The sequence below is a fragment of the Solanum dulcamara genome, chromosome 6 (genome assembly GCF_947179165.1).
Source record: "Solanum dulcamara chromosome 6, daSolDulc1.2, whole genome shotgun sequence".
NCBI classification, from domain to species: Eukaryota; Viridiplantae; Streptophyta; class Magnoliopsida; order Solanales; family Solanaceae; genus Solanum; species Solanum dulcamara.
Window position 1 is genome coordinate 5,394,334 of NC_077242.1, and position 14,407 is coordinate 5,408,740.

Genomic DNA, 14,407 nt, shown 5'->3' on the forward strand with positions numbered 1-14,407 from the left:
TTTTTTTAATAAGTACATAGTATTTATTTAATACAACAAATTCAATCACTGATAAAAAAATAACATTAGCATAATCAATACATACATTACAATAAGTTACATTCAACATTATTATATTATATTATATTTACCTTACCAAACATCCCAAAGTATATTTTTGTTGTGTGTGACAGAGAAAACGTGTATTACTTTAATAAAGTGAACATAATTGCAATATGCTAAAATTTGAAATTTTTGAATAAGATGCCCTTTATATAATGTTCTCCACTAGTAATTTACCATTTCAAAATCCTTCTAAAATCTATCTCTACGCCCCTCCACTCCCCCCCCCCCCCGCTCCAACAACCCACCAAATCTTTTTCCTCCTTTGTGCCTCCATTAATGGAAGTTGAAGAATTGCTTAACCTCTTTGATTTTCACTGGTTTCAATCTCAAGTACTCAAACCAAAACACCTCTTTTCTACAACAACCCCAAAAATCACCTCAATTCTTGAACCCAACAAACAAATTCTTGAATTCAATGAACAAATTCTTGAAAAGAGCCCAAAACTTTCAAGAACTCCAACTTTTATGGTCAGATCTCAGAGTGACCAATGTTTGAGCTCTAAAGATTGCACCTTTAACTCAGAGAAATCACAATCACAATCCCCATCTCCAAAATCTGTTCTTATTGAAGCTAAACTTCAGCCAATTCTTTCTGGTAAAGAATACAATGAGTTTCAATTTTCCTCTGAAGCAGCTGTTAAAAACAGAGAAACTTTTGGGAGGAGAAAGAAGAAGAGTAAAAACAGTAAAAGTTTATCAGAGCTGGAGTTTGAAGAGCTAAAAGGGTTTATGGATCTTGGATTTGAGTTTTCAGATAAAGATAAAGATTCAAATTTGGTGACAATAATTCCTGGATTGAAGAGATTAGGAAGGGAAAATGAAAGGGGTTTTGAGGAAAATGGAATTTCAAGACCTCATCTTTCTGAAGCTTGGGGTGTTTGGGAGGAAAAGAAAAAAATGGAGGATAGGAAAAAGAATCCATTGAAAAGTTGGAAGATTAATTCTGATTTTGGAAATGAAATGGAAATTAAACATCAGTTGAAGTTTTGGGCTCATACTGTTGCCTCTACTGTTAGATAGCTGTAATATATTTGTATGGCTAAATTTGTCAAAAATGATCAAGTATTTTCTTTTTACCTCTATTAAAATTTGAATTTGAATTTCCTATTATTTTCACTCAAGTTGGAAAAGATGGAGTTTGGGAAAATTTCAATGTTGGTCATTGAAGTACAGCAACAACAACTTTAGTGAAATTCACGAAAATAGATGTCAAAAAGGTAAAGTGTATGCAAAATTTAACACTATTTCGTTATGATAGAAAAATTATTTTTGAAAGATTATCAACTCAAATAAAATTAAAGCAGTAACTCAAAGAAAAATATCCCAGCTAACAGCAAAGTAATAATGTTGGTCATTTAAGTAAGAAGTTAAAACATAATTTATTTATTTTGTCACTAAAATTCATCTAAATAAAATCTAAAGTAACTAAATTATAAATATGATTATCGGAAATTTTGACCAACCACCAATACTGACCTTTCTACGTGGACTTTATGGTCAATAACTTTCAAGATGGATAAAGTGATCTTTGTTGGCAATTAACTCTAAAGTTTCTTTTGAGAAAAAAATGGCATCTCTTATCTGTTGGAATATTCTCTCTTTAGACTTTAAGGCCATTTTGGAGATGATTTCAAATTGGATTGATTTGAATTTGAATATATTATTTTAATTTTTGAAATTGTATTATTTAATAAATTTTAGACTGACAAGTTTTTTAAAAAATAATATTCATGAAACCTTAGACAAATCATACATCAAAATAAGAATGGAAAGTGAAGAATTATATATAAGACATAAGCATAACACATGTTTTATGTTTATATGATACCCATGCTTTTTAAATTCAATAATGTTGTAGCTTGAGAAAAAAAAAATTGTAAAATTTATTGAAACGAAGTGAATAATACATGTCAAAGGACTTAACCCGTGACAAGTAAGAAATGCAAAAACTAAAGGCAGCTTAATTAAAACTAAATTACCGTAGATGTTAGGTCATTCCGAAAGTGACTTGATTTCCAACTAACAGGACAATGATTGGAGTAAATTAACAATGGTGCTAAATTACAATGTTTAATATTAAATAAAAATTAATTTTATATACACTGACAATATTTGAAGATATTTTTCAAACATTGGCATTAAAAATGATAGCGAACATACAATCATGTGTAAAAAGGAATATACTTGATCTTTGATAACCTACCATCAAAAATCAGCGTGTATAACTTAAATTCCTTTTAAAAATATTGGTTTTAACATATCACCATAAGAAATACTTTTATAGCCTCTCCTCTCTTTTTTTTTTAAATGACAAGAGAAACCGCAACTGCTAATCTTTGGGTGCGCAAAGTTTACCTCACTTCTATACAATAGCTCGCAAACCACACAGGAAAGGTAACCTGCACTAGGCAGGTCCGGTGTGACGAGCTCAATCTAGAAGCAAACCCCTTGCTTTTACTCGCAAGGGATTTCGAACTTGAGACCTCCAAAATAAAAGTCTCAAGCCCAAACCACTCGGGTGCCTCTCCTTCCCTTCCCACTCACCAATCCAAAAAATGTCAAAGTCAATACACCAACAAAAAAAAAGAAGCAAGAAAGATATATTATGAATTATGATGACAATTACCAAACATCAACTAGGAGTATACAGTAGTCAACTATTGATTGCTACAATAACCAGTTTGAACACACATCAATAAGTCCAAGTACTCAAAAAAATTGCACACCTTCATAAATTAACAAGTAGAAGAGAGAACAAAGAAAAAGACCCAATAGAGAGTGGTAGGTAATCAATATGAAGTAACAAACATTGTTTTAAATAATAGTCATGCTAGGATTATGGAGGACTTTTTGTTATAACCAAAGTCAACACACATATATATAATAGTAGTGAAAAGAAATTAGATTTGAAAAACTGCTCTTTATATGTAAAAAAATATCTACAAGTTGTTAGAGTGGGTTAAAAGCCCCACATTGGTTGGAGAGTAGACTGACGCTTTGCTTATATGAACTTGAACAATCCTTCCCTCATGAACTAGCTTTTGGGGTTGAGTTAGCCTCAAGTGACATTCAACTATTCCAAGCATAAACTAATATAATCACGTCGATCGGACATAAGGAATTTAGCCATACAGTGTCATCACGCATGAAACAAGAGGATCCATGGAAATACGGGGTTATGCAGAACACTATTAGCATACTGCAGACTATTCACAGGATTTTTTCCACTTCTGGTGCTAAAATGAAAGATGAATATCACACGACGAATAATTTCAGCTATATAATTACATTGATACGGGGAGGCACCTTGACTATCATGAATACACTATATCTAAATGTACCATATTTTACAAAGGTGAGATGCATGTACCATATATCACTAGGAAGTGTATGTCAATTGTCATTAGAGATGGCCTCGGGAAGTTTAAAGGTAGGAGGTTTGTCAGCGCCTCTCCTTGAGTACTCTCTCCATCTTCGAGCAGCTGCGGCAGCTCGTTTTGATCTTTCTTCCACTTCCTCCTCTGCAGAAACCGAATCAAATTAGGTTACATGGATAATATGCATTAGCAAGTTCATTTAGGCTGGTTTTTCCTACCTGTCTTAGTGTAGTCTTTACGATCGCCCCATAGGTTATCCCAGTATGATTCAGTTTTCTCAGAATCTTTCTTCTTCATCATTCTGACTTTAGCTTGTTCCTGCAATAACTTAAATGTTATACCAGTTTTTTGTCTAATCACAATGCTGCAACTATCAATAGGAGCAGAAAATTGAGCATGAAATCCCGCATAGAAACAACTTATGTACCCCAACATATACCATGAAGGTAAACTCTATCGTTAACTAATAAATTCGAAGCAATTCTATAGACATGGAAATTCTACGGCTCAAAAGGAGACAAACATGAACAAGAGAATAGAGGAAACTGCAGCATCATGTCTAAAATTTCTAGAACTTAAAACTTCGTAAAACATGAATAACCAAAAAAAAATGGAACACGCATAAAAGTAAACCATTTGCAACACGTACAGCGTGCACCCTGGCATATATAAAAGACCACTGTCCGAAATATTGTTAACAAGCTATATGAGATTTTGCACATAAGCAAAACAAACAAACTGAATGATGCATATAACAAGGTAGGTAGACGTATTCTTTAAACACTTGAGCCAGGAGTTCATACCAAGACTTTAGATTGTCGTTTTTCCCACCGTGTGCTCGCCTGCATTATAAAGTGTTTTGACACGATTCAAATGTGTAAAGGGAATTGGAGAGGAGAAAATCATTAGCTGAACTTTAAATGCACAGAGCTTCACTATCAGAACAGGTTCATAAAAATCGTGACTTGCTAATTCAGCCAACTGTACAACTGATTCCAAGAGTGTGCCCAAACCATCGTTTCCTTCCAACAAGTCCAAACAAAGTAACAGAACTAATGGTGGTCTTGATAAATCAAATAACAGAATAGTTGTAGATATCATGTGCAAATAATATTTCAATTTTCACATGGAGGAAACTGAAGAAGAAAAAGAAAACTTGTACCATGCATGCAAACCGGAGGAAGCTATTTTTTTGCAGATGTACTGAACAGTATGCTATTAATTGTAGAGTTAGACAATGACCAAACTCCCTCTAAAGACTAAATCCCACATGTTGTCATGAAATTGACCGATCATGATATATTCTGACAATAGAGTACTTCAAACTGAGTCTGGTTGACAAGAGAGGATTGCGCACATGGTAAGCACCCTCCACCTCCAACCCTAAGGTTGTGGCTTGGTGAAAAAAAGGTGGGAGCTCTTAGGGAGGGGTTAAAAAAAATGAGTCTGGTATGATAATATATCTATGGATAACTCTCTTATGAATTAGCTTTTCATATTCATATTGGCTATATGGGGATGAATGAACATATGCTCAGATAAAAACTTCAAGATAAATATTTAGTAAAAATTAAAAATCTACTCAGGTACTTCACATGTAGTTACTTATAGGTGCATCTCTCAAGCTGATATTGAGTAATTTTATGTGATTGTAACCAGGTCGATTCTTGCTAAATTTATCAAATACCTCATGACATTAATCTCCTTTCTTCCAGTATCATTGCATCTGGAGCATTAAATATTTTAAACTTAGAATACAGTTCCAGATTCAACTACTTTCCAATGTTCTTTAAATCCGGATACAGAAAAAGATACTACAATAGATGATAGTCATTCAAAGCCATTAAACACACTTGGAACACTTTAAGCTGCAACAGAACTATGGACATCTCAAGGCCAAAAATATCATGATAGCATCAACTAGCAATTAAACTCATACTGACAAAATGAACCAACAAAAGAGACATAAAATGGAATTACAGTTTACCATTCTGAAAACGTCCATTGCTCCACCCCCCATTCCTGAAAGCATGAAGGCAACCTATTGACACATAAAATACACATGTTACACTCACACTCAATTTCAAGATAAAAGAAAGATCAAACAAGATAAAAGGAATTTGAAAAGTCTAGCAGCATATTTTGTTTAGTTGATAGAGTCAGTTGAAACATGTTAGCGCATTAATGGAAGCAGATATTTGGATAATCTAGATGGATCATATAAATACCATCACCAAACATGATAGGACAGAAGTAAAATATTTATTTATTATCTTTAAACGAGTGCAATACATCAAAAGTATTCGCCTGCTGCTAGTTTGAATAACCAACTGTTACTTCCACAAAATCCTTTCATACCTTATTTCGTGTTCATAAAACTTTTAGGCAACTATGCAAGTTCTGTCAGAAAAAAGCCTAAATTTAGGTTATTGGCATCCAGAGTATTACACATGCTCCGAGTAGAATCCATCTGGCAACAACTTGTGAAGTCGTAGAGCATTTTAAAGCATCAGAATCCTAAGGAATACAACAACAACAACAACCCAGTGAAATCCCACAACGTGGGGTCTGGGGAGGGTAAAGCGTACGCAGACCTTACTCCTACCAAGGTAGGACGACTGTTTCCGAAAGACCCTTGGCTCAATAAAAGCATAAAAAGAGGTTAGATAAGGCTAAGAAGTTTAAAGCGATATGGGAAAGCAAATAACGAGAGCAATACAGATAAAATAGAGTAATCAAAGTCCAGAAAGTAATAGACAATAACAAAAATCAGAGCACAAGAAATTATAGTGCGCTAATGCACCTACTAATAAGGGAGAATAACGAGACTATGTACTAGCCTTCCACCCTAATGTAGGTCCTCTACACCCTCCTATCTAAGGTCATGTCCTCGGTAAGCTGTAGTTGCGCCATGTCCTGTCTAATCACCTCTCCTCAATATTTCTTCGGCCTACCCCTATCTCTTCTGAAACCATTCATGACCAACCTCTCACACCTCCGCACTGGGGCATCTGTGTCTCTCCTCTTCACATGCCCAAACCTCTTCACAGAATCCTAAGGAATATAAAGTGGATATGCAATGGACATAAATCACCAAGTTAAATGAGAAATGTAGCTCACATTTATTCTTTCTATTCTTCGCATTTCATCCTCAAGCAAGGACAGTTGTGCAGCAGAAGTCCAATGTATGCAATCCACTGGGCTGCAAAGAGAAAGAACTAGTGATTTGACTAGCAATATCATTCACTCCTACAAATTCTGTGAGATGGATATAGCGGAAGCTATGCTATTCAGACTCTCCAATAATGTTGCAGCACCCGTGTCGGATCCTCCAAAGATGTACTCTATTTGAAGGATCTGACATGCACCCGACGACATTTTTGAACAGTCTGAGCAACATGCTGTAGAAGTACAAACATTAGGATCATAAAACAATCAAAAAGTATTGGCAAGAAAAATGGTAACTTCCAAGATATCAGAAAAAAAGTAATGATTAAGCGAAGGACTAGTTAAATCTTCCATATTTAGGAAGAGACAACATTGTTAATTTTGCAGCCATTGGACAAGTCCAATTTGGTATGTACCAATTCTTTTCCAATGAATGAACTCAAACTCATCTGATGATAAGACACATAATCAAGTTTCCTTCCTTGAAGAGTTCTTTCAAAACAAGGGATTGATTGAATTATCTTATTAAGACAATTCATGGTTCATATGCTTAGTCAGAAGGAATAATCCAATGGAGTCCTTTTGGAAATGTAGCCCAATATAGCATAAGCATCTTTATTAAAACTAAAACGCAGATATTACCGGATACTGAAGAAAAACATAGTTACATTATTATATCTCGAATGACACTCTTTTTATGCATTTATCAAAAGCATAAGCTTCTAAAGTTCAAGCTTATTTGACCAGTTTGTAACTACTTATGGGAGGGAAAATAGATAGAATAATCATTGCGGTTTACAGGAGATACACATTTTGAACTATACTCTAGTGAATCAAGTCTCATGTTATTTATAGTCACCCAACCATTCGATATAGCAATAATATGACAGTTGAAACATCTCATAGTGTCATGATAAAATAAATAAACAAAACAAGATGGCATAGGAGATGCATCACATATATAAGCTCCAGCATTGCGCTTTAATTGCCAATTTGCAGAATCATTTTTGAAACTTTATTTGCTATGCATTGTGATCTAACCACATTGAGAGACCAGAGAGGAAATATTAGATAATAACTATATATGTCTTTTCTTACTTGAAACTTGTCAGTGCAAAATTACATTAGGCCATTAGCAGAATGGATATAGAAGTTCGAAACAAGCAGTTACTTGATGAAGCAAGAACCTACCAGCTATCTATAGCTTGTTGAATTAAATCAGGGTGTCCACATTGATCGTAAACTCTAGCTCTTCCATAGTCTTCCTCAATACCAAACACTTTTGAGCAAACATTGGCACAATTTTTGCAGCCTGTGAAGAAGAGAGATGTATTCTAAATCATACTTTTTCAAGAAGGATATATATATATATTGCGTATTTCAATGAATTAACAAAACATCCATAACATAGTTCAACAAATTTAGAAACAAAATTAGACTTGATTGTACAATGCACTTTTTTCAATTTACTTTCAGCATTTAGACCCATTGAGACTTGAAACATTCTCACTTTTCTAGCCTTGTAAAAAAGCATGATTTGGTGACAGCAAATGTGTTGGAGGTGATCTCACATGACTGATAACTAGCTTCTTTTATTAGTACAAACATGACATTAAGAATTCAGTATCAGGAAAAAGGAAACTGGATTAACGAAAATGTTTGTTTCAAAATACAGTAACCAACAAGTTAACTGATCGATTATGATAATTGGATCACCGTCAATTAGTTAACCATCGACACATTTTAACTAAAACTACAGAAAGGACAGCTACTTGAAAGTCATGAAGTGGAACAAATAAAAATAAACAAACAAATAAAATGTGAGAATATAATACCTATGCAGCTAAACTCGTCAACAAATACATGATCTTTAGGCGATGAATCGCTCAGGAAAGGGTTGATTGCTGTGGCTGTGTACCCATGGATCTCATCATAAACTCTCCTTTGCACTGGATCACTAAGAATCTAGAGTATTATAATGATTAGCAATTGAAGTGCTAGATAAAACACATGCATTGTCAAATTGTGAAGCACCCACCTCATAGACCTCATTGATAAACATGCAAAAATTTGTGGTCTCGGGATCATCACCACTCAAGTCTGGATGGCAAGCTTTCATGCAACTATAGTATGCCTTCTTTATTTGAGCAGGTGTAGCATCAGGAAGCTGGCAACATAACGGACATTATAAGTTAACGAGATATCCTTTAGCATGATCAAAGAGAACACAGAAAAGGAAACAGGCAAAATTATGCTAGAAATGTGCATTTCCCATGTCCTGTAAGGGGAAGATCTAGAGTGTGACCTATGGGTGTACGTGAATATAGTAGCTTTTGCACCGGCCCTGCCTATGTATTAAGAAATCCACTAAATATCTATAAATATTTTATCATAAACCCAATTATTACTATATATAAACTTGAGGTCGTTGTAGGAACCATAAACTTCAAATCCTGATTCGCCTCTAGACTCCTGCAAATTGAGCTTCTTGAATCTTGATAATGTAATTTTTAACAATTTTTAACATTTTTTTGTTGCTATAAACTGGTGTTGTATCTTCCTTACAAGAGAATTAATGAAGCATCTCAATAAGTAGTTTATTTAACCATTGAATTATGGTTGGCTACTGGGAAATTTGTTGCAAGTAATCTCAGCAACAAAAATTACAACATGAAAAGCAAAAAGTGCTTCAAATCAAAACAGTAAAAAATTGATCTTTGAGAAGTTAATGAGTAGACTTATTATACTCTCCCTCTCCTTCTGTTCCTTTTTACTTTTTAGTTGTCGATGTTGCTTTTTCAAGAGTAAATTTGACTACTTTTCAAAGTTAAATTAAATTATATTAACTCGATATTTTAAAATAAAAATTGAGATACTCAAAAATTATACAAAAAATAATATAGATTGCAATTTTTTTTTTGATATCAATACGATGAAACAATATATCTTAAAATATTTATCATGTTTCGTTTGATTTTAAAAAAGGAAACTGTGCCAAGCAAAAAGAAACGGACTACCAAAAGAAAATGCAAAAAAATTAATGAAAACTGGAAAAATAAGTTTAAAATTACCAAACCCAAAACAGCATAAAAATCATCAGCAATTTCCTCAGATGGTGCAGCAGAATCTTGATAAGCAACTTTAATTCTCCCAAATCCTCCTCTCTTCCTTCCAGAATGACCCATTGAGCTAAAATTATTACCCAAAATTGGAACTTTACTTCTTGAAGAGAAACACTGAACTGGGTTTTGTAATTTGAGTGAATCTGTACAAACAGGTGACAACAATTGAGCCATTTTTACACCTTGTAAAAAAAGAATCAACAACTAACCAAATATAATGGATCAAAGAAAAAAGCAGAAATAGTGGATTTGGGATATTTTTGTGTGGAAATTAAGAATATATTTAAGTTTATGAGGAGGGAAAATTTTGAAAAAAAAGTAAAATAATTAAGGGAAATGGTGAGATGGCAAGGTGAGAACCATTTGTTTTCCAAGAATATAGAGGACCCCTTGTGAGTGTGGGAAAGAATGAATCTTTCTGAAGTTTGGCGTAGGATGATACGTGATTTTGTAAGCAATGACACGTGGAGGATTTTACTTGCACGCTTCAGCTGAAATTTCTTTCTCCAAAATTATTTTTTATCTTTTAATATAATTAAAAAAAACTATACTATATATTAATGACGTGTATATAATATGTTTTTCTTATAGTTGAGAAACTTGTGACTTAAAGAAGTACCCCTTCCGTACTAGTTTGCTTATCCACTTTAGATTTTGTATGTTTCTAAAGAACTAATAATTAATAAAATATTTTGTTAATAATAATATAAAAAAAGGGCAGTCCGGTGCACTTAAGCTCCCGCTATGCGCAGGGTCCGGGGAAGGGCCCGATCACAAGGGTCTATTGTACGCAGCCTTACCTTGCATTTCTGCCAGAGGCTGTTTCCAAGGCTTGAACCCGTGACCTCCTGGTCACATGGCAGCAACTTTACCAGTTATTTAGTGAAATTTTATTAAGTGGGGTTTGAGAAGGGTATAGAGTATACGTAGACATTATCACTACCTCGAAGAGGTAGAGAGACTGTTTTTGAAAGACTCTCTCGGCTCAAACAGTGGAGGAGTTAAAATTTTGACTAAGAGAGTTCAAAATCTGAACAAGTAAACGTAAGAACTAGTCGAAGAGAGTTCGATATCTACTATATATACATAAAAAATTATTTTAATCATGCATAAGTAGTATAATTTTCTATCGAAGGGGGTTCATCCGAACCCCCCAATCAGAAAGTGGCTTCGCCACTGGCCTCGAGTGTCTCAAATCCAAGTAAAAGAAGATGAAGAAATAATGAATAAAGTATAATTGTTAATAAGAAAGATAATGTAAAGTCTACAAGAAATAAACAATAATAACAGCAAAATAGTGTGTTAATCGGAACATGATAGACAACATGATATGGTAATCCTCCACTAACCTTCACCCCAACAAACCTTCTACCCAAATACGCGACCTTCACTCCTTTCTATCTAGAGTCATGTCCTTTTCGATAATATGAAAATGTGTCATATCTCGTCTAATCATCTCTCTGCAATACTTTTTTGATCTATCTCTACCCCTCTGCGTACTCCCTACAACTAGTCTCTCGCACCTCCTCACTGGAGCGTATGCGCACCTCTTCTTCAAATATCCAAACCATCTCAGTCTCACTTTCCTCATCTTGTCCGTCATAGAGGTCACTCTCATCTTCTCCCTGATAACCTCGTTTCTAATCTCGTCACTTCTAATATGTCCACACATCCATCTCAATATCTTCATCTCTGCAACATGCATTTTCTAAACATGTTAATTTTTCACTGGCTAGCACTCCACCCTATACAACAAGAACTGTTTAACTATCACTCTATAGAACTTATCTTTAAGTTTAGGTGCTACCTTCTTATCACATAAGACTCCAAAAGCAAGCCTTCAAAATAAAAAAATTAAAATATCAAACAAATTTTATATAATGAACAAATAAAAGTGAACGGACGAGTATCATTTTATTATTCCGTTAGTAATGTAACTCCAAAATGATTTACAAGTATTGTAAACACACTTAAAGTTTTAAGGTGAATACTTTAGCAATTTTCAGAACTTGAAGGGAATAAGGGAGAGATTTTAGAAACTTGAAGGGGGAAAATGTTGCAGTGAAGCAAGTAGAAGGCTTCTTAATTGTAAAAATAGTTAGGTGACTTAACTCATGAGAACAATGATAAGGGAGAAAGCGCGTGATACAAACGCGTGCTGATTTCCCTCGGAATTCAAACCTCACTCACAAGACTCTCTTATCTCTGAAATCCCTAAAACCCCTTTCCAGTTTCCTCCTTCCATACGATCGATGTGGAATAATCGACGGCCGCCGGAAGAAGGATCCGATAGCGACAAGGAAAACTCCGATCAAGAGAAAAACATAGCAAAGGCAGCTGGTTTTGTGGTCGTCTCGGGAATCGCGATGAGCATTCTCAAAGCCCTCAATCCATTCAACAACCAAAACTTCAATTGTAAAACCAGTGAAGTTAAGGCAACAGTTTTCGAGTCAGCTCCATCTCAAACTCAGCTTCAACAATGCCAGCCAGAGCCTAAGCCCATAGTCAAGGTTGTTTACGTGTATACTTGTGTGCATTATTTGGTACTCCTTCCGTTTCAATTTGTTTTGACTTGACGCAAAGTTTAAGAATAAAGAATATTCTTGAATTTTGTGATTTTAAATTAAATATATGTGTTATGTACCAAAATTGTCACACCGAAATTTGAAATTAATAGTTACCAAAAAAGAAAGATTCATTCTTTTTGAATCGAACTAAAGAAGAAAGCAGCGCAAACAAATTGATAGAGAGGGAGTAATTTGCAGTCCATGTTTTTGCCAATTTTTTTGGTTATTTTTTGAAGTTTTTGTATCTTTGCATTTGTTTTATGGCTTTCCAGAAACCCAATTGTTGTGCGGAGCAAAGTGCAAAGGAAGAATCACCAAATGTGATAGAGATTGAGCGGGGAGATACACTTTGGGGGTTTTCTAGAAAATATGGGGTATGCATACATGTTCTTCCCGCTATCTCAATTTACATGACATTCTTTTCGTTTTTGGGACATTTCCGTTTGTTACGAGCTATTCAAATTTTAAACAATGACGAATGTTGTCAAAACAAAATTTTAATATAATTTTTTCCAATACCAGTAAAATACTATTTAAGTCAAATTACCATTTTAAAAGTCTGCAATCATATAAATGTATCACATTTAGTATTATATTAGAATATTGGTTTCTCATTTATCTGAAAAAAGAACACAAAGAGTTCCTTGTTTACCAGTTGATAGCATTGTGGCATATTGAATGTGTATTTTGGATTAACTTAGGTATCAATTGAGGAAATTAAGGAGGCTAACGGGCTTGAAGGGGACACCATCTATGCTGGAAAGAAACTTGTAATACCTTAATGAGCTCCTTCTCATTGCTTCTTGTTGTTGTATCAGTGCTTATCATGCGAGGTTGTTCTCTTCGTTTGTTAAACTATTAGTTAAACTGTTTAGGCCAGAAACTGTTATAGTTTGGTTTTTGAAACCATGGGTATGGCTGCCACTAGAGATAGAGATATGAGATTGGTTTGGCAATGTAAAATGAGGAAAATTTTAGCTGCTTATGAAGAACTTGTATCTTGACTTGCAACATTTTATCATGTAGAAGGAATCGCAATCTACAAATTCTCTTTTGGTTTGTTTCCCTTTATCATGTGTATGATTATAATTCTCTTTGTAAATAATAAAACAGAGAGGACTGATCTGTAACTCTGGAACCTCTATTTAACCAATTCAACTTCTAACAGATATGAAGTACCAGCGCAGAATGCGGTACAACTGTTGCATGCTACAAATGCCAATTCTTGCTAATCATCTTGCTTATTCTTGTGGGTGCTCTTATCAGTCATCTACAACTTTTTCTGCACATAGCGTAAATCTTTCTTAATTTATGTAGGAATTAAAGCTTCGAATCTACTGATCTCTCCCATCCAGGAGAGTCTTTATTGCATTTGTTCTGCTTTACCAGTTGATGCATGAACTTACTAATTACAAATTGTAAAAGTTGGCTCATATGATTTCATTACATTGACTTCAAAGTAACTATCTAATTGTATTGCTAGAGAAGCTTACAAGAGTGACATTAGGATGTTTAACCAGCACGAAAAGTAATAGTTGTATTTCCCCGATATTTACCCTATCTTTATTTTTTGTCAAACTCAAAAAGTCTGCCTAATAATGCATCTTTCACCATATTATCATTTTCCCACTTGACAACATCTATTTCAATGTTCTGAGCTAGTAATGGCATGTTCTACTTCTAACAGACTACTGCTATTTTGTAGCATGGGGACCTGCCAACATGTGAATATTATATTTGGAGCATTTACCCAAAAACAATGAATATCCTCATTAAAATAGAGAAAGACTAAAAAATATGTAAACCTGCAGTATCATGGTAATTAGATTATGAAGCAAGGGATATGTCTTCAAATTTACCTCCCACTCTGTAACGGTGAAAGTTCATAATTTTTCATCGTGGAGTTTGAGATCTTACTTGTCCATGAGGTCTTCCCACATGCATCTGCTCTTCGTCCGCCATACTGCAGGCCTCTTTCTATTTGGTGCAGATATGGCGCATTTCTTATGCTTGGTATGGTTCTTTTTAATAATGTATTGGCTCCTATTCCCAGTGTTTTTGAGTCAAA

General features: G+C 34.4%; 3 protein-coding genes across 3 annotated transcripts; 2 read left to right on the forward strand and 1 right to left on the reverse strand.

The window, feature by feature from the left end:
* Nucleotides 1–285: 285 nt before the first annotated feature.
* LOC129892031 (uncharacterized) lies at nucleotides 286–1,257 on the forward strand. The gene has a single exon (XM_055967554.1). It carries the CDS (start codon nucleotides 382–384, stop codon nucleotides 1,123–1,125), a length of 744 nt encoding a protein of 247 aa, XP_055823529.1. The 5' UTR covers nucleotides 286–381; the 3' UTR covers nucleotides 1,126–1,257.
* A 1,918-nt stretch (nucleotides 1,258–3,175) lies between these two features.
* LOC129891981 (chaperone protein dnaJ C76, chloroplastic) lies at nucleotides 3,176–10,167 on the reverse strand. Its single transcript, XM_055967489.1, has 9 exons — nucleotides 9,722–10,167; nucleotides 8,689–8,817; nucleotides 8,486–8,615; nucleotides 7,842–7,962; nucleotides 6,603–6,684; nucleotides 5,470–5,523; nucleotides 4,286–4,324; nucleotides 3,701–3,800; nucleotides 3,176–3,626 (listed from the first exon to the last, which is right to left on the reverse strand). Exons 1-9 carry the CDS (start codon nucleotides 9,944–9,946, stop codon nucleotides 3,499–3,501), a joined length of 1,008 nt encoding a protein of 335 aa, XP_055823464.1. The 5' UTR covers nucleotides 9,947–10,167; the 3' UTR covers nucleotides 3,176–3,498.
* A 1,728-nt stretch (nucleotides 10,168–11,895) lies between these two features.
* On the forward strand, nucleotides 11,896–13,393 carry LOC129891974 (uncharacterized). The gene is made up of 3 exons (XM_055967484.1): nucleotides 11,896–12,282; nucleotides 12,612–12,713; nucleotides 13,041–13,393. The coding sequence occupies exons 1-3, from the start codon at nucleotides 12,025–12,027 to the stop codon at nucleotides 13,119–13,121; spliced, it is 441 nt and encodes a 146-aa protein (XP_055823459.1). The 5' UTR covers nucleotides 11,896–12,024; the 3' UTR covers nucleotides 13,122–13,393.
* Nucleotides 13,394–14,407: the final 1,014 nt, after the last annotated feature.